A 23,939-nucleotide genomic window follows, 5' to 3' on the forward strand; every position below is an offset into this window, starting at 1 on the left:
TTAGATTGTTAACATATATATTGAACCTTACTTCTCCACGTAAATACATTTAATTTGGGCTACATATTATAAGAAAGAAACATTTCAGCTACATATACTTCTGACTAATGTGCCTCGGAACCGTTTGTTCGTATTCGTGAAGTACATTCCTTCCCTCGGCATCGAAAGAAAGTGATTTGTATGCTGTACTAAGTGGGAAACCTGCCGAGAATCTTCCATATAGCATGAACTCTTGTCGCATCAGGAATTTCATGCTCTGAAGTATCTTTACGCTCAGCTCATGGCATGACGTGCGTATTTCGTCTATGGACAGGATAATCTTAAACCCGGACAATTCAGGAAACCGCAATAGCAGATCTCGGATATGCAACATGCAGGTAATTTGGAAAGACCACAAATGGGTGAAGGCGTTGGCTATACTCAGACTGGGAAATGACAGGAACTCATCATGGCCACCGTCAGCGGCAACTTCAGTCTTTTGCCAGCACAAAGGTCTTGGTGAGTCTGTTTGAAAGGAACTGGCCCACGACTCGAATCTCATCTTGATTTTCATCAAATGAGTAAGATATGTTTTAGCTGCGTTTGCTGCCGCTTCTGTAGGCTCTTCTTTTAAAACATCAATCTTCTCCAGGACCGGGGGTATGGATGCGGCTATGGTGAAAAGGCTTTGTAGTGGGGATGGCTGATGGTGCTGAAATGGCCCTGTTGCCCACTCTTCTTCTGCCAAGAACGTAGCCTTCCGAGAAACGAAAGCTTCGATTATCTGGGATACAGGTTAACAAGGGTACGCGATACGGATGAGGGTGTTCTCATAGTAAACTTACCAGCAGTGGTCTTATTCCAATGAAGAGCGTGTGTTGAACGCCTGTGCTGAAGGAGTCTGGCGAAGAGAGTCGAATCAATTCACCTAGACCATGAATATGAACCAGCCAGCTATTGGGGCTTGTTGGTGTGGATACCTATGTACCAAAGCGCAGAAGGTTAATGGAGACGAAGAGCGGCCGACAGGCATAAGTTTTATGTTCTTACCTCCAGTAGCGCAATGCACATGACAGCTGCAGTCTGTTCAGCTTTGTAAGATCCTCCAGTGGAACGGAGATTGTCTTGTAGTAATTGGAGAGCATGGCCATAAGACAATGAGATGGGTCGAGTCAACTGTTCTCCAGTCATGTAGGAGGTGATGGAGAAGGCCAATGCATTCATAGCAGAGGTAAGGCATTCGCCAAGTTTCCCGCTTGATCCAGCAGCTAGTTCGGGGAGCGCGGTGACCCAAGAGCCACAGATTCGTGGTGATTGCGGAACTATGTCTGTGATGTCGGCAGAGACCTCTCTGTAAGGAACGTAGTTGCGGATGATCAACGAGATTGTTTTCTCCCAGGGGTCTGTAAGACATGGGTAGATAGGGGTTGCACCAGAGATGTTGGTCTCGCGACTGCTGACACTGGTCAAGGATGATGGGTTTGCCTGTGGTACTAAATTATCAGGGACCCGTTCCAGTGCCGGCTGTGGCTTTGCTTGCCGTGAGCCTGGGATTGAGTGCCCTTGCACGAAGAGTGCATCAGGGTAGCTACAAGAGCGACCGCTCTTGAGACACTGGGAGCAGGCAGGTTGCTCCCCATCACACTAATTTCGGCCAGGTAAGTTAACTATACGCCTTGACATAGTGGTATGAACCATTAGACGCTGTTCACGGAGAGGAAACAACTAACCCGTATTTTCCGTTTTCGACATGTGCGACACAGACTTTTCTTGCGGACCTTCATCGTCGGCAAATGGCGACAGACTGGGTAAACGCTTTGCCGAGCCCACGTATCTTACTCTGCTGGAGAGGGAAAGAAGACACGCCTAAAAGGGTAACAAAACCCTTGAACTTATGAACTCGGTAGATGAGAGAAGTGAGTGCTTGTCATCTGGTGGAATTTGTGGGGCACCATATGCCTCGGGTTTTGCCACCGTTTTCGGCTTAGTGCCTCTCGTCATCACTTCAGAAATACCATTTGTTCGATTGATAATCACACCTGTCAGGAGCAATTTTCTATTTGATTACCGATATGGCCAAGAGCGTTAGCAAGGTTGCTAAGCCACCTAGATTTTCGTAGGGTCAAACGGCAGTAGTGTAAAATTAATGCAAGTTGTAGTCTGTTCCTGCGCTACTGATTGGCTATATCTGCGATGAGGCTAGAATCAGCGGGCATTCATGATACCAAGTCTTGTAGTATAAAGAGAGCTTTTTTGTGCCGTCTCCAGGGGCGCTTGATTTCTTCAACATTATCTTCAGTTACGACTTTTGTAAATACATCTGCCGGCAATCATGGCTACTTCTACCTTCAAGAACAAAGTGAGCATCACTCATATCGGGACTGCCACAGCAATTCTCGACATCGACGGCGTTACCTTTCTCACCGACCCTTTCTTCTCTCCTGCGGGCACAGAATGGCCTACACAATCCGGGCAAGCTCCACTCAAGGTTCATGACGACCCAGCAGTCAAGATGAACGAGCTGCCGCATATCGATGCAGTACTTCTCAGTCACGAGAACCATCCCGACAATCTCGACGATTTTGGTCGTCAGCTTCTCGATGGTCGTCACGTTGTTACTACCAAAGACGGCGCACGAAATCTCGCTCCACGTCCTAGCGTCCACGGCTTCGCAGACTGGGAAGAGAAGGAACTTCGCATTTCAGGAAAGCTTTTCCACATAACCGCCACACCTTGCAAGCACTGGCCAGGACATGAATGTGTTGGGTTCATCGTCCATACTGAAGATTTCGGTGTTGCTTCTGACGGTCGCCCAAACGCCATATACTTCACAGGGGATACTGTGTACATCGAGGAGCTGGGAAAAGTGTCTGAAAAGTATCACATCACCGTGGCTCTTATGAATCTTGGCAAGGCCTCATTCCCTGGTATCAACAGCGAAGGAAAACCAGGCAACCCGGAGGACGTTCTCCAGATCACCATGGATGGTCGCCAAGCTGCTCGTCTCTTTCGCGAGATCAAAGCTGATGTATTGGTACCTATGCACTATGAATCCTGGGATCATTTTACTCAGCATGAGAAGGAACTAGAGCAAGAGTTCAATGAAGAGGGCGTTCTAGGTAATGTTCGCTGGCTCAAGCCTGGTAAGGCTGTAGTTATCAACTAAGCTAGTGAATTTTAAGTAAAGTTAAAACTATGTCTACGACATGTATTTAAGCACTGTTGAACTTTAGTAATACTCCCTAGATGATTAGCCTAAGAGCGAGTTAGGAATTGCAGAAGGTTAAGAGATTCTTAGACATGTTACATCCCAAGCCCCCGACGACTCTTTATCTGAGTGACGGATTATCATACGAACCGTGAATTTCCCGGGCTAGGACATAGGATGGTGCTATAGACTGATGAGCCAGCCCGGTATAAAAGAACCCCAATCCAACCCTTGCCAATGCCACCAAACGTCCAAGCATTGTCGGGCTTTCCCCGAGCGACGGTTTCCTAAACCCCTTACTTCGTTGCCTCGTACTACTGTGTCAACTCAGATGATTCTCAGCGCCGATAGAGGCCTCTGATGGATTCTGAAAACCCAGAGCAGTTCCGACATGGGTAGCATCTTGTTCTCATCAGGTGGCCCATCACATGTCCCTTTGCCTCTTGCAAATACTGTCTTGTATCAAACCGTGACCCTTGAAATAGGACTCTCACAAAACTCAAATAGCCTCCTACAAAGTCAAGAATCCACTTTGAGCAGCCGAAATGATAGTGCCTGCTATAAGGTCCATAGCAGTAGCTCCACCGAAAGGCTAAGGGCACATTATCATGTAAGCCTTAGGATAACTGCGGTAATCAGCCTAAGAGTCAAATAGGATTAGAAAAGATGGGATATTTCCTTTCGTCCCTTATTGGCGGTTTATTCTAGGTATCATTGCATGAATATCTTTTCATGCTCGCCGTCAAGTCCTATTGTTTTTCTACATTGCTATACGCTATCCAGCATTAGCCGTCCGATGCTTGCTCTGCGACCTCAGCCCCTTATGTTCTTCCTATCAAAATCTTTGTGTCCCCAGCGACCAAACATTCTTCATTAGGAGAACCCAGGTTCTAGAGACGGCACAGTGACGCCATGGATGGTATTTTCATCTGTGCAGTGAAACGGCCGACAACTAGCCCAACAGCTCATGGATTGCGATATCGCGAGCACGCCAAATCAGTCTCTTAACAATTCCCATCGTACAACAATTCAAGTCCTTACCTCGCAAGACATCAGGACCAAGAGAGAACTTCAAAAGATTAACCTTAAGTGCATGGTATCACCTACATTGAATATTGCGGCAAGAAATACCCTTATCAGCCGTCAATTTCCCCAAAGGATCAAGCAACGGGACTGGCCGCCAATTGATTCGCTTTGTCTCAGCCACGCTACCTAGACACATTCCGTCAGTGTTACCAGATTCGACATGATAAGATGCAACAGTGTGATAGTCTGGAACTCTATAATCTCTTGGGGCAGGATCTTTCGGCACGGGTTCACATTACACCGTGGCGTTGATGGATATATAGCTTCAACAGCCTGCCTGAGAATAACACGCGAAAAGGAGTTCCTTGTGGGCTTTCATACTTTGTTTATTTGATACAGATGCAGATGCCTAAGCTAAGCCCCATGGCTGTGCACAGCCAATCAAAGAGGTTGAAAGTAACAGTGAACCCCAACCAACATTATAAATAGGGCGCTTACCCCCCAAATTTCACCATTTCGTATATCCTTCGTCAAGACAACATGCGTTTGATCAACACTACGACCCTTGAGGTCGAGGAATTCTTTGATGTCTCCATTCCCGAATATGCTATCCTATCGCATACCTGGGGCGACGGCGAAGTCTCACTGCAAGATTGGGTCGATCGAAAGAACCGCCGCTTCAAGCCGGGTTTCCAGAAGATCATCTGGGCTTGCACCCAGGCTGTCAAAGATCAGCTTGGTCACGTCTGGGTAGATACCAACTGCATCGACAAAAGCAGCTCCGCAGAGCTATCTGAAGCTATCAATTCTATGTTCAAGTGGTATCGCAGATCTGCTGTTTGCTATGTATACTTGGAAGACGTCCCCGCCTTGACCTTGGATGAATGCGCTATGCCAGATAGCGCCTTCAGACGTGCGAAATGGTTTACAAGAGGTTGGACGCTTCAGGAACTCATCGCACCACCAAATGTTACATTCTTCTCCAGCGACTGGACGACGATAGCAACAAAGTCTAAATTGGCGCCTTGCATCACCGAGATTACAGGAATACCATGGTCCTGCCTCCTCAGAGGTAGACTCTCCAAGTCACATCCACTGCGGAAATACAGCGTCGACCAGAGGATGTCATGGGCATCAGGACGGTCAACGACTCGCATAGAGGATCAAGCCTACTCTTTGCTCGGGCTTTTTGACATCTCTATGCCATTGGTATACGGTGAAGGTCACGAGGCGTTCACGCGATTGCTCGGACAAATTATCCAAAAGTACGCCGATCAAAGCTTTTTTGCTTCCCGGTTACATTATGTGGACTTTCTTCCTCGCTCACCAGTTGAGTTCTGTCATTCGCAGACAGTGGTCGTTCACACTTCGCCTCAACTTCAGAGGCACTATACACCTCCAGTCCACTCGTATCCGTTTAATCTGACTAACACCGGCTTGCAAATCACCCTACCCATAGTATCAACTTTGGTCCCTCACTTTGTCTTTGGTGTACTAGACTGCTGGGACTTCCAAACTGCTAGCACTAGGACGGCACGCAATGTCTCACGAATATGGATACCGCTACTTCGGAAGGGCACTGGTGAAATGCAGCAGTATACCCGTTTGATATGGCCTCACACATTCTTGCCAGTGAAGATGCCTCAAGAAGCAAGCATAATAGGCGTCGCTGATCAAGACCGATACGAAGCAGCAACTTCCGCTACTTCAAGCAAGTATCGCCCTTCGACCGAATTCTATACCACATCTTCTGAAGCTCCTAGTCCACGCCACATTGATCTGGTATCAGCCCACCTACAGAGGAACATTCTTGTCAGAAAGCCATACGCCGCGATGTTACCTATTCCAAAGTGGCCGCACTGTGAGGCCGAGAGCCCCTTCCTACTGTGCTTTCCTCGCGGGATTGCAGACTACCGTCTCTATGGAATATTTCCGCGCGAGGTTCCAATTGACCTTGCATGGTTGGGAGAACAGCCGCCTCAACTGCCCCTTGTCATTCCACAGCCAACAAGGCGCATCGGCGAGGGAGTACATGCTGATGCACTCTACGGTGTAACAGTCGTCTTCAAGAAACGGAGGTCACGACCCGGAAAGTTCGTCGCTATTTGCTTGACCAATGCTGTGGCGGTAGATCCCGGGAGCCTCATGCCTAGCTGTAAGATTATCCCCGACTGGTCGCCGTCAAGAGACCAAGACGTAGACAGCATGGACCTCAACGGGTTCGGAGATGTTGATGCTGCTGGCGAAACGTTAGTTACGGTGCAGAAAGTCACATGCGATCTCAGGTCAAACTCGGAGGGCCACGAACCACGGTTCATAGGACTAACCCAAGTGGTATTCGATAGGTTGAAGATGAGAGAGGAACTGTATCCATGTCCAGAGGAAACTAGGAAAGGGTCAAGAGGTATTCTGGACAACTATGGCGAGGAGGTCTCAGAAGAAGACTGAGGATTCTGCTGGGACATTGATGAAGTTAAGGAAAGTTTATCCAGACTTGAGGTCTATATGACAGGCATAACGCATAAGATAAAATGTTGGTGCAAAGACGAAGTACCTATACAATGAGCTGCCCTCCACCCAGGTTGGTGCATTTAACAAGGACCACGTAGTCTCCAACGTGCTTATACATAGCAGCAATCCTGTACGCGCGATAGGCGTAGTTTTTCTTAGTGCAAGCAAAATATAGCAGTGGAGTATGTATCGATGCCTTCAGAATTCGTCAAGACAGTAACACAAGTTCGAAGTACGTTTTTACACAAATTCAATGCAGATATGAACAACGCCGGTGCTTTCAAAAGATTGTCACACCACGAATAACCTAGAAAGACAGTCTCCTGCCTGCTGGGCTTCACTGTCAGTAATACAAGAAGCAGGGAAGGCCTAATACCAACCCTGACTTTCCGGTAATGGCTTTCTTCACAATGTAACAGTTCGTGACCCCATACTTACACAAAATCTGTATTGGTTATATTTGACATCGTCGCATCATGTCTGCTCGTCATAGCTGATGGTATCCCCACATTGCCCAGCAAAGGGGCTTCCTTCCCAGACATTACCGACCACGCGATTAGTCATTGTGTCGCACCAGGGTTAATATAAAAAGAAATGATGGCCTAAATCCACTTCTAACATACTACATTCTCCACCGGTCCACCATTTTCCACTCGGGCTCTAACTGGTCATCATCAAAGGCCTCATCATTTACCTTGGCTATTGCTCGCCGAGTGGCTATCCAGGATGCCTCCTCCCAATCAAGACCAAATTCCTTGACTTTGGAAATAAGACGATAAACCCAAAGCTGACAGAATTCATTCTGTTCGCGAACCAGTCTCTTTTGCACCTGATTGATCCCCTTGGAAGCCTTTCGCTCTCTCTCCAGCAGGTCCCAAATGAACTGAATAGCGGTATCCAATCTCACTCGCACAGCCGTTGCTTCAATACCATCGTGATAGTCTGACCGATTAACGTCAACAGCAAGTCCAGCATCGAATAGCGATAGAAACCTGATTGGTGACGATAAGGTTTCCTCATCACCTGTTTTGACTAGTAGAACAGAGTACTGGGATATCTCGTGAACCCAGCGGCGTTGGCGCTAGTCGAAGTAATCTCCATTCTCGCGCTCAACGGGACGAGAAATATCATCAGACACCACTGTTTGATTGTCGAGCACCATGTATAGTACACGGAAGAACGGGCGCACTAGGTAGCCGTGCTGTTGAAAGGTTTGTATTTTTGGACTTGGTAGCGGCCGGCAATGTGCCACTTGATCTGGTGAAGTGAAATAGCGCAGGTCGAACCGCAGAGGGCTATCCATAGCGGCTGAAAGTCTTGCAGAAAGGTTTCGATGGTACTCTGATAGGGTATCTAACTCTTGAAACCCGTTCTTACCAACCGTCATTGGCTTTGCAAGAAACCCGCCGCGTTGAAATGGCGGTCGGTTATTGTATAGTAGTAGCCAAGCCCGGTAAAGATAACGGCCAAACTTCCCAAAGCTGGTCCCGTTCGAAGGCTCTTCTTCATAGTATACCATGAATTCTTTGTTGAAGAAATCGAGGATGGCTTCTGGCTTAAAGTCCAGCTTCACATCCACCCACACTGCCGATTCAGTGTACTGCCATGTGAGATACCAATGCAGGTTACGAATCGACTGTGCTGTTCTCTCGAAAAATATATCTTCCATTTCCTTGCGGATTGCACTCTTCATATCTTGTGACAAGGAGCTCCAGGGAGGTGCCTTGGTTTTCGCGTACCTTGGGTCGCAAATCAACGTGGGTATATCTTTAATCGGTCGCTCAGGGTTACTAAATGGTGGTGGTACATGTCGTATATAGTACGGGGCTTGAAGTTGAGCACAATGGGCGGCCAATCATAAGTGATAGAAATTGGACACTCAGCTACATGCATTGGAGATGATTTGGAGGATTCCATTGTTGGAGTAGACTTGAAGGAAGATGCTTGTTTTTTCTGATGGTTGCGACGGGCGCGGCGTGGTGTTGTTGGTGTTGATGGAAGAATGTGAAGCAGATTAGAAGGAGGGAGGCAAAATAGTTTATACCTTGTGGAATACGTTATATCAGAGAGGCGCAAAGAAAGTTTCGTGTTATCGCTTTTGAAATGCGAAGCTTTGGTGCAGGAAACCTTATCTACCATTACAGCGAAGATAGTTGACTCATACCGGAGGATGGACGGTGCAGAAAATGCCTAGCACAGGGATGAAAGTTTCTGACAAACTTTTATTAGACCTCATCGAATGAACCGTCAACGGACCAGTTCTATCTCCCGCCGTAGTGAAGTTGTGATGTGGAAGTAAATAAAGCAGGTCATGTTGATTCAGAGAAAGGGCTCATGGATGGTGTCACTAAGCTCTCTTGTTCTCGACCTTGCTCAAAGGTATTTTAGTAGCTGTTCCTGCATCGCTCAGAGGATACCGAGCAGGATGGCACAGAAGCAGTGGGATTCTTCCCATGTGGAGTCTTAACTTTTAAGAACAATTAATACTCCAGACCAATTACTGTAGTTGGCGACCAGTAGGACAAGTCGATCATTGCAGTGAGGTATTTCTTATCACCAGATGTGTCACTAGCAGACTCCGAGTAGCAGTGAGCTATTTCACTCTTGAGCGCGCAAACTGTGCTTTTTATTGTGTAAGAGTTACCCCGACTAGATATCCGACCCATTGTTCCTCTTTCAACGTCAGACATGAAACAACACGATGACGCCTTTTTCCTCAGTCCCTTTCTGCCCCACACCATTCGAACATTCATATCACTAGAAGGTATTCGCAAAGTCATTCTGGAACGAACAAGCACATTCAATTACCTTGATGCTGATTCTGAACCTTGTGCTAAGCAATGTTTGACATTGCCGTAGAGACTTGCCGTTCTCCCCTGTAGCCCCGCCTCCTTCGCTGACTGCTGGGAAGGTGTGGGTATAGTGTGGACCGAGACAGTAAGGTTACGTCTCTTGCTCGTTCCTTTCCTGTAGCGATCTAAGTTCTGATATTGGTTGAGAGAACTCTTGTAATTCAGCCCTAATATGCGTCGAGTCCTTAGAAAACTGCACTTCCGCTCAGTAAGTTCCGGTGTGCTTAAAGCATAAGAATTAGAATAGGATCTTGCAATGGAACAGATTCGAATTATCAATATTGATTCTTGACACTGTGGTCTTCTCATGCTGACCACCAGTGTACACAAGGTACGTTTAGAAATCACAGTTCCGCATTGATAGTATACTTTACTGAATTCAGGCATATTCCAAAACAGTACAACAACCGAGCTTTTTATAAGCTACGGTGCGTCTATCTCCTTCCGCCAGTTTTACGAGTCCTGCAATCCACCATTCTGATCTATCTTGTCGACTAAAACTTGTCACTTAACAGCATCCACCGTTCTGACAAGCGGCCTCTGTCGTATTCTATCAGCATTGACATAAAATAACCCTGCTATAAGAGAGACTTACTGGCACCCCGAGAACAGGAAGCACCTCCGAGGAAGGGACAGCTCAGGTTATACTGCTGAATACATTGGGCACACTTGGCGTTACCAGAAATGTAGCAGCGCTTGACAAGATTACCGTTGGCAGCCTCACGAGCGAGGATAGAGGGCACATCTTCGACCTGAGAGGTAGGAGCTGCTGCCGCGAAGGAGGCGAGAGCCGCAAAGGCAACGAAGATCGAGTTGGAGAACTGCATTGCGAAAGGTGTGGTAAGATGGGTGGAAGTAGAAAGTAGTATTTAAGGACGATTTGAGGATGTTGATTGAAGTTTGTTGTTACTGACAGGATACCGTCTTCTTATACCTTCTAGCTTGAACAACTGCTGTACTTACACAAGCCTATACAGCTTCCTATTCTGTCATCACGTGCCAAGGCTCACATCCGAAAGGATTGATCCTGATGATAGAATAGCCACCTTGGTATGGAGTTTAAGATTGGACGTGTAGGTTCTCGACCAAGCGCGGGGTAGGTTTGTACAGTGTACGATAGCTCAAGTTATGCAATTCAGGATTGGGAAGCCTGTCCTGTTAGCCAGGTTCTTATGGAGCAGTGTAGTAAAAACGTCTGGGTTGTGGCCTCAAGTGGGTAGAAGGATTCTCGCAAGGTTCGGAGTGTGGGGCCCCGGATGGAGACAAAATCGCGAGTTGGTTAAGGTTCTAACATAGGCTGATAAACGATATTACCTAGTCGAGCCAGCCAATAAACACTGGTCAAACCCGGAGCTGATTCTACTCGCCCGGCTTTGATCGATTCCCATGGGAACGAGTCCGAGTGACAGGGAGAGCTGCTTGGGAAGTGGGGACCGGCTTTCGCAACCCTAGATCGTAGCCAAGACAACAGACTATGCCTTCTGTCTTCTATAGCCTCGGGTCATGATACACCGAAGGAACGCTGGCAGTTTTGGTCTCGACGGTTCAAGGATTCCTGCATCGTATCCTTTGCCGCTCTCATCATTCCATGGGGCGCACTGAGACTAGAAGCGGAGTACATGTGGTCGGACTGGAGCCAAGCTCATTCTTGAGCCGACCTCCTCCGACGATCAAACACATGTGACTGACATGATATGGGCTGTTCTTCGCGATCGGATTGGAGATTGTTTTTGTTATAGGCAGATAAAGCTAGTTTGGCCTACATGATTTAAGATAACTTGATTCAAGTCGTAACAAAAACAGCTTGGTACTGTGGTCTAGTTGGTCATGACATCTCGTTAACACCGAGAAGGTCCCCGGTTCGAGCCCGGGCAGAACCTCACTTTTTGCTGCCCACACATCTGAATTGTTATCCTTGGAATGTCTCAACAATGCCACGTGATTTGATGTATCAACTGATCGAGTGTCTCCTTTATGCAACGATTTCGTATTTAAAGTAACCGATGCTCCCACAACGACTACTTTGACTATGCCCTAAGACAGGCTCGTACTAAATCATCTTGACAAAATTCAGAATGGAGGATTTGAACAGAGTTGTGCAAAGACTTCTGTCCCGAGTCCTACACTACACTGCAATTTGATCCCACGTCAAATGGCGAGCGATAACCCCATGAAGTGAGTTAAAATTGCAGTGAACGAATTGGGTATGGTTGGGTACCATGAAATCGAGTATTAATGGTAGAGACTAAGTCACTGTTGAAGGCTCCTCGATTGGTCACTCTGAATTAACAACAACAGAGAATAAGCTCCCTTCCCAGCCAGTTACAAGCGCAGAAAGCCCGCATGAAAGGATGGGTAGCATTCACCTGTTTATACCCAATGTCATGAGTCTTACGGTATTGCTGGTTGGGCGGCAGCTCATGCGGCATCTTCATCATGTAAGGGGGCTCGAGGGGGATTAAAATTGCAGTGAATCATTTGGGTATTGACAGAGACAGCCTCGCCGAATGAGTTGGGCATCAACCTCTCCTCTCACAGATCCCACATCTATCTTAGTCTTGATATACAGATCTGTAGAGTATCCTCGCAAAGGCATACTTCGCAACATCACATTTTCAATTACACCAATGAAAGTTTCGCCCACACCAACGATACGTCCGTCAATACCTTCGTACAAAATTTCCGCAGTAATGCAGTTCTCAAGCAATTGTAATACCAACAAATGCGCCCGATCCATCATACAATTTCGTCCTGTTTCCACCGTCCATGTCAAGCTGATACACAGAGCCTCCCAAATCAGTAGCAAAGATACGACCATTCTTCGAATCCAACTTAATACCGATAGCCTCATGCAATCCACGAGAAAGCACATCGTAGTCCTTGCCAATCACACTGGCACCCTCACAAGCGCCCCGACCATCCAGCTTAGCCCGGTTAATGGTGTTGCCATCGGGAAGTTCACCCCGGTCTGTCCAGTAGAGCATGTTTGTGGCGTCGTCAATCTCTAGATCAATAGGTTCGGGTAGATCCTTGAACAGAACTTCAATGTCGGTTCTGTTGAGAGCGTTTTGGCCGGGTTGGAAGTCGATGTTGGCTCTGAAGATGCGGCCCTTGCCTCCCTTGGAAAATCCCTTCTGTGTCCAGAAGAACTTGCCAGTAGATGGGGACACGGTGATACCGACACACCATCGAGTCTGGTCTGACTTGTGTTCCTCCTTTCGCCAGTCACCTGTTTGGACTAAGGTTTCCAGATCAGAGCCATCAAAGTTACAACGCATGACCCTCATTCCTTCGCGATCAGAGAAGTAAATCTTGGAGTTCTGATTATCAACGGTCAACTGCTTCGGCGTGTGGACTGAACCTTGAGGGACGACTTCCTTGACGTCTGATCCATCCAAGTTACAGCTGTAAACGGCTCCATCGTTCTTGGAGGGCTTGCCCATTGTTGTGTAGAAGAGCTTGTTGGTTGAGGTGGAGATGTCGATGCCGTCGGGCATACGTTGGCCTGAAACAAGTGTCTTGAGTGGCTTCTTGTCAGAAGAACCAACCAGGACGCGCCCAGCTGTCATGCATGTAGCTTCATCACCAGCCGCCAATCCAACGTCCAGGAAGTATAGCTGAGTCTCATTGGACTTGGCCTTCTTCGCCGGTAGCAAACCACCCTTGTCGCACTTGGCACCAAGCTTGCCCTCATCGATATACTTCTGGAGAAACTCAACAGGAGTATTAGGCAGGCCGCGCTCAGCAATGTAATGCTGTTCAATAAAAGACACAGTATCAAGGCCAACGGCATCCATCATAGCCACCGGTCCCTTCTCCTTCGCATACCACATCTCCTTGAAGAGTCTATCGATCTCCTCGGGTGTAGAAACGTCTTCGGCGAGGATGTTCAGGACTTCTCGCTTGATGGCGGCCCAAAGACGGTTGTAAATAAAGCCAGTTGACTCCTTGCGCGCGACGTAGGGATGGAACTTGATACCTTCCAACTTCTCGTACAGGAATGGGAAGATGTTCTCGTCGGTCTCACCATCGGTCATGAGCTCGACGACGCGGTAGTCGGGGGGCATGTAGTAGTGCATGTTCAACACACGACGTTTTGTCTCAGGCTTGAGATCTTCGACCATCTCCCTCGACTTGTAAGATGACGAGTTACTGCAAAGAATAGTATCTTTCGATGTAAGTCGCTCAAGGTCGGCGAATGTCGAGATCTTGATGGGAAGCTTCTCGGGGACAGCTTCGATGACAAGCCAGGCCTTGGCGACAGCCTCAGCAAGGTCGTCGACGGCTTTTACAGATCCTCGAACGGGCGAGTCTGAGTATTCTGACATGCTGGTGTTGCAGTATTCTACTGCTGCAGCTCGCTGTTCAGGGCTTGGGTCGCGGATGATAACGTCATAGCCGCTTGCTGCCCAGCCGCAGGCAATACGACGTCCGAGAACACCACCACCGAGAACGGTGACAGTTCGGCCGTCAGTGGCAGGTAAAGTGAAGGAGCCCATGATCGTGGCTTGTGTGATAGTTGATGAGGTAAAAATAAAAAGGAGCTTAGAGCTGATAGTACTAAGTAGGTAGTAAGATACTGAGACAGTGAGTGACAATGCCGACAAACATTTTATGGAGTCTACTCAAGGCATCTTATAATCAGCTCCATCGAGGCGGTATTGCTATCGGGATCGATCCGATCGCTATTATCGTCAATCCGGCACACGGACTCGGAGGCTACGGCATGGCGATAGCTGTTAATGCGGAAACACGTGGAACTAAAGAATGAGGCTCAACCAAATGTCGGAGTCGCGGAGTCGCGACAGCGGCACTAGCTCGAGAATACGCGCAATCGATGCAATTTTTGATAATGCTTCCTTTCTCCATTATGACGAAAATCGGTGTAAAGTCTGATACTAACCCCGTCGTGTTCCTGGCATAAATCGGATCCACAAGAGGCGATGGATCGACTCCACCATTCGCCCTCGGTACTTGGTGGAAAAGTGGGTTTGCCATGGCTTTAGAATCTTCGAAGAATAGCATGTTTCCCACTTCAAAATGCTTAGCAGTCTGTTTCATCCTTTCTACTCTCCACAGATCGCCATTTTCTTCCCAGGTTCATTCGCTGCTTTCCCTAACTAGCTAGCCTGGTAAATACCACAATACCTCAAATCGCCACATGAGGTCTTGCAGTCTTTAATTACAACCAGTATTCTACCCAATTGTGTTTCTACCCAGCTAAACATCAACCAATTTCAGTTCATAGAGAAACCGTACAAAAGTGCAAGCATACATGAGGCATTGACAGAATTTTGCTTACAGTTGTGAAAGGTTACAAGTAGAGCCATGCAATGTTGACCATGATCAGACAATGTTGTCATTTTTACATGCCGATACCTCAACCTTTGACGGTATTACTACCCTACAGATACAACAGGCTGATGTAAAACACAGCCGTTCATATCAGTACAGATCACAGATCATAAATCACCTTTCTATCTAAGTTTTCAACAACGCCATACAAAACGCTTCGTAGCAAGAGACCCTGTAAGGTGTAGCAACAACACAGCAAAAGAACACAGCGCTCACACAATGTTAGTACTTCAATTATACGCAATGTTAACACTACAGGTACAACTAACAAAAGGGATGAAAGGAATCACGTTGCCAGTGCCTGAATGACTAAGGAAGCAAATAAAAATCATGATGTTTACCAGTCCGTGTATATACCCTCTTCCTCAATATGCAACAAAATCTAAAAAGACTAGAATGCAAAGATCTGATCTGACATCTTCGCTGAAGCCCCAGGCTGTTCAAAACCCAATCCAACAAGCGCCTTCTTAGACGCATTCACCATACCAGGCGGCCCGCACAACATGACCTTAGAATCTATCGTAGGCGCAGGCAACTTCTCCTTCATCAATTCTGGCGTGACATATCCCGAGCCAAACTTCCAATCCTTAGGAGGCTGATCCAGCGTGTAATACACCTTGAAGTTCTTGGGATAGCGTCGAGCAAACCTGTCCAACTCCTCCCTCAACAAGATATCCTGCTCACTGCGGTTTGCATAGATTAGAGAGACTTCTGTTGTATCGCGATCGTGCTCGCAGATAGCGCGTATGACTTGGAACATTGGTGTGATACCAGTGCCACCAGCGATCATACCGATCTTCTTGCAAAGATTGGGTTGGTACTTCATTGCGCCCTTTGGACCGCGGAAGAGGACTTCATCGCCGACTTCAAGATGGGCAAGATAGTTGTTTGTCAACTTGCCGTCTGGGTAAACCTTGATAACCAGTTCAAGAATGCCTAGGTCTGAGTTGTTGGACACAGGCGTATATGAGCGCGCAACAGTTTCTCCACGGATGTCAGCCTTGATGGTGACGTGCTGTCCGATAGGGAGGCCGAGTATTGTGCTTGTTGTGGGTAGGCTGAAGGTCAGGCGGAGGACGTTGGGAGTAATCTGGGTCTTCTTGACTAGAGGCAGGGGAGAGTAGGTAACGGGATCCAATAGCCCTCGTTGCAACAAGGTGTCTTGCTGAGTTCGCTTGGGTACCTTCATGTGAGCGGGATAGCTGGTGAAAGGCTTGCTTTCCATAGCCAATGTAGTAAAACGCTGAGCAAGAACAGCATTCGTAATCGCAAGAGAGCCACCCCCAACAATAATACCCTTGATGAAGCTAGAACCAGCAGAATCATTCTTGAATGCCGCGAGAAGCCAGTTCGGTACGGTCAAGTTATGTTGACGACCGAAATAGTACGCTCCTGCACCAGCGACAAGGACGAAGGTCAGGTTTGCCAATTTTGACAGCGATGAAGATCCAGTCGTAACGGCTTTTGTTACTGCGACAGGGGCGAGGGGCTTGAGTTTGGGCTTCTTCTTCTCGAAGCCTTTAATCTTGCCGATGAGAAGATCTTCCATGATTTCAAATGCATCTTCTGAGTGGCCGGCGTTGTCAAAATCTTCACTGGCGTCGATGCCAGCTGCTTCTGTCAAAACATCTGCACCACCAGGGTGATCTCTGATGTATCGAGTCACATCATAAACTGACATGGAATTAGTTATGTTATCACCGTGTAAAGGAAGAGGAATGGGTTACCGTTGCCGTGAATGATGATCCATGAATCGTCAGGCGTGTTATGCTCAGCTACTTGCTTGACGGTGTATTCCTCCATGGTGATTGAGATAGAGGGGATATCGTTGGGCATTAGAATAAAAAAGAATACAAGTTTGGTAACAACTATGACGGATAATGAAGTCAAAAAACCCGGCAACTCGAGTTTAAAATATGTTTTTAATACGTCCACCTGTTACCCCCAATAGCCGCTCAGAAAATCGAAACATTGCCATCTTGAATTAAGGGGTTGTGCTGTTTATCGAGGCTGGCGAAAACAAAGCCTTCAGGGGTTCATCGCCTCCACTGAGGGCCGGATCCAAGCTCCGTAATTGAAGCCGAAGCGCGAGCCCCGTTATGGAGCCGAGGCCGGGCTCGACTTCGGACTCCACTCCGATCAGAATGACGTGGCTGAAAACCAGTGAATGCTGGTTTGTTCCGCACTCACGTACCAAAATATGATCTTTGCTCTTTATGCAATTCCGCGCAAAAGCCGCGAGTGCCGCAAGTGCCGGCTCATCCCGATGAACGCCCAATGGGAAGAGAGATATTGATCAGGCCCAGATTTTCGAAAAGGCGGGAATAGAAAAAGATTGACGGATGTAACGGTAAAATTTACATGAGACTTGGTCCAAACGTCATTTTTAGCGTTGATGCACATGCGTTGCATACTCCATAATATTCTCTTATCATGCAGGCTGCATGGGGTTTTCGCGGCGAGATGTTGAAGCGAGACTCCTTTCTCATGCTCCAGTATTTCTGCAAGCTTAAGATTCTCTTTATAACCGATAAACGACTCTTGGCCCGTTGATCAGTTTTTGAGCCACAGTCTCAGTTCATTCAAGGCTTATTTACCATGTCAACAAAACAATTCCATTTACTAGGCGAAGCTGCCTCTACAGCTCGAGAAATCGAGCTACCGCCCAATGTAGACTTTGAAGAGCTACAGGGCATCGTCGCATCACACTTTGCAATCGTCAAGCCAAATGGTAAGCTCCAAGTCGGATTCCCAAGACTCACCTATTTAACATTTTTAGGTGTCGGTTTCGTCCACGATGACCGCAAGCTCAACGCCGTCTCCGAAGTCCTCGAGACGGACGAGCCCATCGCAGTCTCCATCAACGGTAACGCCGTCCGCGAAGTTCCCGGCCCCGCGGGCATCCCATACTTTGGCAACTATCTCGAAATCTACCCCGACCATCTCGGCAACCACCAACGACTCTTCGAGAAGTACGGACCGCTTTTCACCACGAACAGCATGGGCAACCGTCTGTACCAAACCAACAGTGCTGAATTGTCGAATATTTTCCTTGCTGAAGACCACTACTTCACCAAGGACATCGTTCCGGGCCATCCTCTTCATCCTATCAAGAATCAAGAAGCAGGCGTGTTTTTGGCCGATACGGATACTGAGCAGTGGAGACTTGCGCACAAGTTCCTTCCGCCGGCGTTGGGACCGAAGGCTGTCAGGCATTATGCGCCTACCATGCAGCGCACGGTTGAGTCATCATTCAAGGTCTTTGACGAGCTTGACCAAAAGGGCGAGGCCTGGAATGTCTACCAGTATATGCTTAAGCTTGGGTCGCAAGCTGTAGGCAAGCTGGTTTTGGGCATGGACTTTGCCCACTTTGAGGAAGTTGATGCGCCGCTGCATGAGATGGTTCTCAAGATCGCTGAGAACTTGGAACTGAATAAGCGTGTGTCCTCTATGGGTGCTTGGTATGCTAAGATGCCATTTGGTGATCCTAAGAAGGTGAAGGATACTATGGCTAGGATTATGGAGATGATGGATGAGTCCATTGCCAGGGCTTCGAAGGGCCAGGAGGATCTTGAGCTTCAGGATGCGGCTCTCAAGGCTGACAACGTTGTTGGTAAGTCATCCAACAAGCTACTGTTTAAATGCATACTAACTATCGCCAGACTACTTCCTCCGAGCAACTGATAACAAGGGCAACAAGCTCCCACCTTCGCAATTCGCCCCCGCCCTCCTCGTCGCCACAGCTGCCGGCTTCACAACCACATCCTCCCTCCTATCATGGTTGATCTACAGTCTGGTCAAGTACCCAGGAAACCAAGACCGTCTTCTCCAAGAACTCATCGACAACGACTGGGACGAAGATACCCAAGTCACAGCCGACACCACAGCCAAACTAACATTCCTCGACAAATTCATCAAGGAAACACAGCGTCTTCACAATCCCTCTTTCCAACCTGGTCGCACAGCAAAGGTAGATATGATCCTACCAGGCGGATATCGTCTCCCCAAGGGCGCAGTAGTCATCTCAGCACTACATCACATGCACAACAACAAAGACGTGTGGGAGAATCCAGGTCGTTTTGACCCCGATCGTTGGGATACGGAACAGGTCAAGAATAGACCTCCTGGGTCATACATCCCTTTTGCGACTGGACCGAGAATGTGCGTCGGTTTCAACTTTGCCTTGCAGGAGATTAAGGTTTTCTTACCCAAGCTTGTTTATCGGTACAAGTTCAGTTTGGCGCAGGATGGTCCCATTGAGTACGATCCGTACTTTCAGCTGATTCGGCCCAATAACTTGTATATTCAGGCTGAGAAGAGAGTGAAGTGGCCACCAAAGTCAGAGTAAATATATAATAGGGAGAGTGGAGGGTAGATAATGCAACATATGATTTGAAATCGTCTATTTGGTCTACAGAGGTTGCAGTGATTGATTTTTGTCCTAATTCAGCCACTCCTGTAACACACTTGCCCTTCATTGCAATGTCTTCAAATCAAGAGTCAAGGCCGGTGTCCCTTCGAAACCGGTGGGCATAGTGTAGGTAAAGTTCCACAACTCGAAATCTCTTATAGTCTGCGAACCTCCACCATAAGCGCCACCAAAGCTCAACTCGTATTTGGGATCAACGTTGCCAGAGACATTAACGCGCAAGTTTGGCAAATCATCCCAACTCTTAATGGTAGGCTGTTCGGTAAAGGTTCCCACCTGCAAAGAGAACCTCGAGCTCGAGTTTCCACGAGGGTACGAGAGATGCAGTCTACCCGGACTAACTTGAACGTCCAGAGCGGTCTCGGTTGGGTAAAGCTAACACCATATCAGCACTTCCTCCCTTGCTAAACTATCCCTTTTAACTTACCGAGATGAACGATACCTCTTTTCCGGTATTCCATTGAACGACAGCGGGGTTATACGATTCTTGGCTCTGAGCAGGTCCACCGAGTGATATCTGTCTAAATGACTGTGCACCAATGGTAAGATCCTCTGAAACCCAAGTCGAAATGTTTCGGGGGACAGTGTCAAATGGTGGGTAGTAAGTGCTGCCTGTAAAGTTATGCTGTCCCTTGAAGGTTTTGAGACCTTGGAGAACTTGCTTGGGAATGAGCTTCTCGTGAGTCTTGGCTAATGCGGCAAATAGAGGTGCCCATGCGTAGTCGGCCATATGAGACATAACTTGAGGCTGCCATCTCCAGATTAGCTTCTTGATTAAGATCAATTAATCATGGTGTCCAACCTTTTCGATGAGAGAGGAGTTCTCTTTGCCGATAAATGCCCAGAACCAAAGCGCCATAAGACTCAAATACCGGTTCATGTCATACCCATACGCGCGATCCCAAGGGCCAGCCATGTTCTTCATGCTCGGATGCCAAAGTTCTCCCACCGCCTCCCAAGTATGTTTAATCATCTCAGGCCCAGCCTTTGCCATAATCGAGTCCTTGGGCAGATACTTGCTCCACAGCGTAAGGCCGTACAGGGAGACGCCAGTGTAGGTACCTGAGTTGAACTCGGAGAGAGTATTAGCACGATTAAATAGGTCAATGATGTCCTTGGCGTATCGCTCGCCGCTTCTTGTCATGTTTGACTCTTTCAGACGTCGTCCAGTCCATCCGGACATGAAAGCTCGCATAATGGCCTACGGACAGAATTAGTCGGTGTACTATTTAAAATTCAGAGAACGTACTGGATTGCTGTAAGACGGATATAGATTGTCTTTCTTAGGATCCAGATTGCCAAACCGATATTCGTCACCTTTCGTAGCGTTGTGAAGGGATTCAAGCATCAGGTCCTGTGTTGTCTTGCTGATGAGCTTCGGGAATTCTTCAAGAGCCATGATGAAAGTTGTTCCAACGAAGCCTCTCCAGTTGGGGTCCCATGAATTGTATATATCAGCAGGATAACTGGTTGATCCCACCAACGGCTCCTCGGGTGTTATTTGGTACGTGCCATACCTCAACCTTGTCAGCTCATGATGCATTCTCCACAGTATCTAACAAACTCACCACTCATCCGCAGGATTGTTGTGTTGCCCAGTGATAATGTTTCTGATAATCTTCTCGGCTTCAGAGGTGTCGCGACCCTTGTTCCGAGCTAACAGTCCAAAAGCGTACCATGCCGAGCTCCGAGTCTCGTGTCGCAGAGCTGCCGCACCGCTGAAATCATACAAGTATCCGGCTCTGCTGTCATAATACATATCCATCCAATCCATGCTTTCAGTGAAAAGCTCCTTGGAGTTGGCTGATAACTTATCGATGTATGAAGTCGTAGCCGAGGCAGCCACGGCCACAAGGCCAAACATATGCATCCGCATGATTGGCAAGAAAGTATTGAATCCCAATCAGCAGAACTTGGCAAATGGTTGGGTTGACGGCGATGATGAATAAGGGACGAGAGACTTGTTTGTATGAGGTATAAATCACCTAAGGTTATATAGTACTGTTCTCTATCACAGAGACGACACTTTCCCCGCCTCTCCTTATCTAGCATTGAGGGAACGTTGCAACAATTAGCGGACATTTACCCCAAAGAGTCCATTTTTCACGATGCAACTGGTGTTGGTTTAGTCGATCCGGACTTCTTCCCAGTCTGGATTAACGCTTGGTGGGGAAACGATAAACAAAACAGGGGTTAGGATCTACAGAAGAATAGCTTGATTTGCCGTAGCTCGTTATGTAGTTAGAGTGTTTAGATATCGTTTCCGGGTACATATCTCTCACTACCTTGTAAACTTCCAAGGTAGAACCTAGTTAGACCTAGCTTGTGGTTTCTTTTTTCCTTATCTCTAATTTCGGAAGTATATTGAGATTTAATGAAATGGCTTGATTGATTGCGCACATTGGCCTGAAACGCTACTTTATTAACGAAGCTTAAAACAAACCCTGGCAAGTTGACACTCGTCCTGTTCAGTCCAACATTGTTGGCCTTTCTCTCCCAGCTGCTCCGGTTTCCCACTCTCGCACCAACGCCATGCATAACCTGCCTTAAAGAGACCAACACGCTCGTAGTGGTGACCAACATTCTCAAGCAGTATTGCGTCAATACAATAGGCATCCTTTTTTGGGACAGGAAGAAAGGCCATAAGGGTACGATTGGGAGCACAGGTGAATAGGTGGTCATGAGATTCGAGTTTCGAGAGGACAGATCCGTAAGACTTCGTCGAAGAGCAAACATAGATGCCTTCTTGCCATTCATGCGGATGCCCCTTAGATTGGGATTCTTGCCGTAACTGCCGATAATCCGTAATGTGAACCGTCATTGTCCATCCTTCAATGTAGATAGCACTGGAGTAGCGGTCCTGTAATGAAGGTGGCCGACAATTGAAGTCGATATCGTCAAGGCAAACTTTATCGCCGTGATTTTCTTCCAGAAAAACACAAACGTCGTCAAGATATTCTCTCTTCTTGTGACGTATCCCTCCACCGCCTGACACAGGTCCTTCCCACCCAACCCATGACTAACTGGGAAACGAAATTTCGCCGCGTGCGAAACCCTGGAACTTATAGGTAGATGCAGACCAAAACAGGTGAAAAGCAAAGCGTGTTGATCTAGACCAACTGGTCTTCATTTGGGTGCTACTACGAGATAAGTCAACATCAGTAAGAAAGATTGGAAGCCCCCAAAAGCTATAAACTGGTCTTTTAGCCTTTTCAAAAAATATTCAGAATCCCTCTGAAGGCGTTGAGGGCATCGGACCGATATGTGAGCTTTTTTGTTGAATATTCTCTAACATGATCCATAAACTCTCGAGAGTCTAGTCCTGGAGTTTTGGGCGATAGGGCAGCCTTGCTCCAACGTATTAATTTTCCCCTTCTTGTAATTATGTAAGAGGTCCAGGTCCATCGCTAGAACCTCAGTACAGTTCATTCCGTTGCATTCAAAAAGCATCTGAGTCTCTGTGAAAACCAGTCGTCTTTTGGATAATGCACTTTCTTGGTAGGTCCAACCTCGCGTGTACCACTTAGATGCCTGGAGAGTGTGCTTTCCACTAGGCAAAGTCTTTATAATGGTCCGGCCTTTGCATTGAAATGTCTCTTGTTGGACTCTGGGGGTCCCATTTATTCCGGGTAAACCATAATCTGGGCCAGCACCTGCAGCTGCAATAATCGTCAGGGTAGCGTTGGCGTATATCAAATCCATCTGCCTCATTTGCTGACTCTTATCGACATCGTCCATTTGGTTGATGCAAATCTCATCTACTCAAAGGTAGAAGAAGCCTATCTCTTGCGTTACAATGAGAGCATCCTCGATTACCTTGTCGAAATGATTACGCTCGTTCGTAGGATTTGGTGCAGAAGTGGAAGATGAACCAGACTCAGGAGGATCTCCCCATACACAAGACAATACCACGTATCGACATCCCACAGGCACCTCAACCACTTGCCAGGTCCGACAATCGATAATACGAAAATGATGGAGTTGTGAGAAAGTCTTTCTAGAACAGCGAGTTGGGTGATTCCTATCGCAATATTCCATCCACCTATTTACAAGGCTTACGTCGCAGCTTTGTGATTGGAGTGTACGAACTCGACAAACGTTTAGAGGTTCGGCTGGCAAATCCAAACTTAGGCATCCAATGGCACTTAAGAGCTCCTTGTATGCCCAGACCGTCTTGTATCCGGGGCTGTTCGGGGTTGAGGTCTCTGGAACGATGCCTAGGAGGTTATTGTCTTATATTTTCGGCTACAACGACTTGTGGCAAGGCAATGAGGAAACATAGATGCGGCACGATGTTGTGAGGAAAAGCCTAATGGCTGGCGCGATTGATGTACCGGATGTAGGACGGAGAGGCAGGGTTACTGTGACGCGCTGATCACTACGTAGCGAGGTGACATTTAGTGGAGCGCTATGGCGACCGATAAGTGTGGCCGGCGCGATTGAATAGAATACTCATTCCTCAAAGAATAAAGGGATGCCATACTTCAATCAGCAGTAATGCCATGGACCTGATGTTGCTTATTTTAGATTGACGCGCAGAGACGATAAATCGACGGGCGCCAGGTATCCACTAAGTTCA

General features: G+C 47.5%; 9 protein-coding genes and 1 non-coding gene across 10 annotated transcripts; 4 read left to right on the forward strand and 6 right to left on the reverse strand.

Annotated features, from left to right (window-relative positions):
- Window positions 1-6: 6 nt before the first annotated feature.
- On the reverse strand, window positions 7-1,882 carry B0J16DRAFT_375634 (uncharacterized protein). Its single transcript, XM_046130708.1, has 4 exons — window positions 1,710-1,882; window positions 1,030-1,623; window positions 825-959; window positions 7-763 (listed from the first exon to the last, which is right to left on the reverse strand). Exons 1-4 carry the CDS (start codon window positions 1,761-1,763, stop codon window positions 89-91), a joined length of 1,458 nt encoding a protein of 485 aa, XP_045979202.1. The 5' UTR covers window positions 1,764-1,882; the 3' UTR covers window positions 7-88.
- Window positions 1,883-2,311: 429 nt separating this feature from the next.
- Window positions 2,312-3,145, forward strand: B0J16DRAFT_310403 (beta-lactamase superfamily domain-containing protein; the record flags this gene model as incomplete). Its single annotated transcript, XM_046124961.1, has 1 exon — window positions 2,312-3,145. The coding sequence occupies one exon, from the start codon at window positions 2,312-2,314 to the stop codon at window positions 3,143-3,145; it is 834 nt and encodes a 277-aa protein (XP_045979203.1).
- A 1,601-nt stretch (window positions 3,146-4,746) lies between these two features.
- On the forward strand, window positions 4,747-6,889 carry B0J16DRAFT_349293 (heterokaryon incompatibility protein-domain-containing protein). The gene has a single exon (XM_046128878.1). It carries the CDS (start codon window positions 4,754-4,756, stop codon window positions 6,659-6,661), a length of 1,908 nt encoding a protein of 635 aa, XP_045979204.1. The 5' UTR covers window positions 4,747-4,753; the 3' UTR covers window positions 6,662-6,889.
- Window positions 6,890-7,346: 457 nt separating this feature from the next.
- B0J16DRAFT_324324 (uncharacterized protein) lies at window positions 7,347-8,417 on the reverse strand (the record flags this gene model as incomplete). Its single annotated transcript, XM_046125823.1, has 2 exons — window positions 7,347-7,747; window positions 8,102-8,417. 2 exons carry the CDS (start codon window positions 8,415-8,417, stop codon window positions 7,347-7,349), a joined length of 717 nt encoding a protein of 238 aa, XP_045979205.1.
- A 787-nt stretch (window positions 8,418-9,204) lies between these two features.
- B0J16DRAFT_324325 (uncharacterized protein) lies at window positions 9,205-10,403 on the reverse strand (the record flags this gene model as incomplete). Its single annotated transcript, XM_046125824.1, has 3 exons — window positions 9,205-9,481; window positions 9,533-9,743; window positions 10,172-10,403. The coding sequence occupies 3 exons, from the start codon at window positions 10,401-10,403 to the stop codon at window positions 9,205-9,207; spliced, it is 720 nt and encodes a 239-aa protein (XP_045979206.1).
- A 979-nt stretch (window positions 10,404-11,382) lies between these two features.
- B0J16DRAFT_t291 lies at window positions 11,383-11,456 on the forward strand. The gene has a single exon. It is a non-coding gene; the product is annotated as a tRNA-Val (tRNA).
- Window positions 11,457-12,043: 587 nt separating this feature from the next.
- Window positions 12,044-14,396, reverse strand: B0J16DRAFT_349294 (uncharacterized protein). The gene has a single exon (XM_046128879.1). The coding sequence runs from the start codon at window positions 14,073-14,075 to the stop codon at window positions 12,276-12,278; it is 1,800 nt and encodes a 599-aa protein (XP_045979207.1). The 5' UTR covers window positions 14,076-14,396; the 3' UTR covers window positions 12,044-12,275.
- Window positions 14,397-15,322: 926 nt separating this feature from the next.
- Window positions 15,323-16,734, reverse strand: B0J16DRAFT_358205 (uncharacterized protein; the record flags this gene model as incomplete). The annotated part of the gene is made up of 2 exons (XM_046129570.1): window positions 15,323-16,605; window positions 16,659-16,734. 2 exons carry the CDS (start codon window positions 16,732-16,734, stop codon window positions 15,323-15,325), a joined length of 1,359 nt encoding a protein of 452 aa, XP_045979208.1.
- A 641-nt stretch (window positions 16,735-17,375) lies between these two features.
- On the forward strand, window positions 17,376-19,332 carry B0J16DRAFT_292717 (cytochrome P450). Its single transcript, XM_046124339.1, has 3 exons — window positions 17,376-17,662; window positions 17,711-18,544; window positions 18,594-19,332. The coding sequence occupies exons 1-3, from the start codon at window positions 17,530-17,532 to the stop codon at window positions 19,277-19,279; spliced, it is 1,653 nt and encodes a 550-aa protein (XP_045979209.1). The 5' UTR covers window positions 17,376-17,529; the 3' UTR covers window positions 19,280-19,332.
- Window positions 19,333-19,342: 10 nt separating this feature from the next.
- B0J16DRAFT_375640 (uncharacterized protein) lies at window positions 19,343-21,236 on the reverse strand (the record flags this gene model as incomplete). The annotated part of the gene is made up of 5 exons (XM_046130709.1): window positions 19,343-19,735; window positions 19,788-20,108; window positions 20,163-20,561; window positions 20,610-20,877; window positions 20,929-21,236. 5 exons carry the CDS (start codon window positions 21,234-21,236, stop codon window positions 19,406-19,408), a joined length of 1,626 nt encoding a protein of 541 aa, XP_045979210.1. The 3' UTR covers window positions 19,343-19,405.
- Between the last annotated feature and the right edge of the window lie 2,703 nt (window positions 21,237-23,939).

Source organism: Fusarium flagelliforme (assembly GCF_020744385.1).
Source record: "Fusarium flagelliforme strain FIESC 12 MPI-CAGE-AA-0113 chromosome Unknown B0J16scaffold_7, whole genome shotgun sequence".
Taxonomy (NCBI): Eukaryota; Fungi; Ascomycota; class Sordariomycetes; order Hypocreales; family Nectriaceae; genus Fusarium; species Fusarium flagelliforme.

Bases quoted from the DNA above. Each gene is read 5' to 3' on its own strand.
- B0J16DRAFT_375634 (XM_046130708.1), bottom strand. From the start codon at position 1,763: ATGAAGGTCCGCAAGAAAAGTCTGTGTCGCACATGTCGAAAACGGAAA. The intron at 1,624-1,709 runs GTTAGTTGTTTC...GGCCGAAATTAG, and splicing joins GTCGAAAACGGAAAATACGG to TGTGATGGGGAGCAACCTGC. The intron at 764-824 runs GTAAGTTTACTA...CCTGTATCCCAG, and splicing joins TTGGAATAAGACCACTGCTG to ATAATCGAAGCTTTCGTTTC.
- B0J16DRAFT_349293 (XM_046128878.1), top strand. From the start codon at position 4,754: ATGCGTTTGATCAACACTACGACCCTTGAGGTCGAGGAATTCTTTGAT.
- B0J16DRAFT_349294 (XM_046128879.1), bottom strand. From the start codon at position 14,075: ATGGGCTCCTTCACTTTACCTGCCACTGACGGCCGAACTGTCACCGTT.
- B0J16DRAFT_292717 (XM_046124339.1), top strand. From the start codon at position 17,530: ATGTCAACAAAACAATTCCATTTACTAGGCGAAGCTGCCTCTACAGCT. The intron at 17,663-17,710 runs GTAAGCTCCAAG...TAACATTTTTAG, and splicing joins TGCAATCGTCAAGCCAAATG to GTGTCGGTTTCGTCCACGAT. The intron at 18,545-18,593 runs GTAAGTCATCCA...AACTATCGCCAG, and splicing joins CAAGGCTGACAACGTTGTTG to ACTACTTCCTCCGAGCAACT.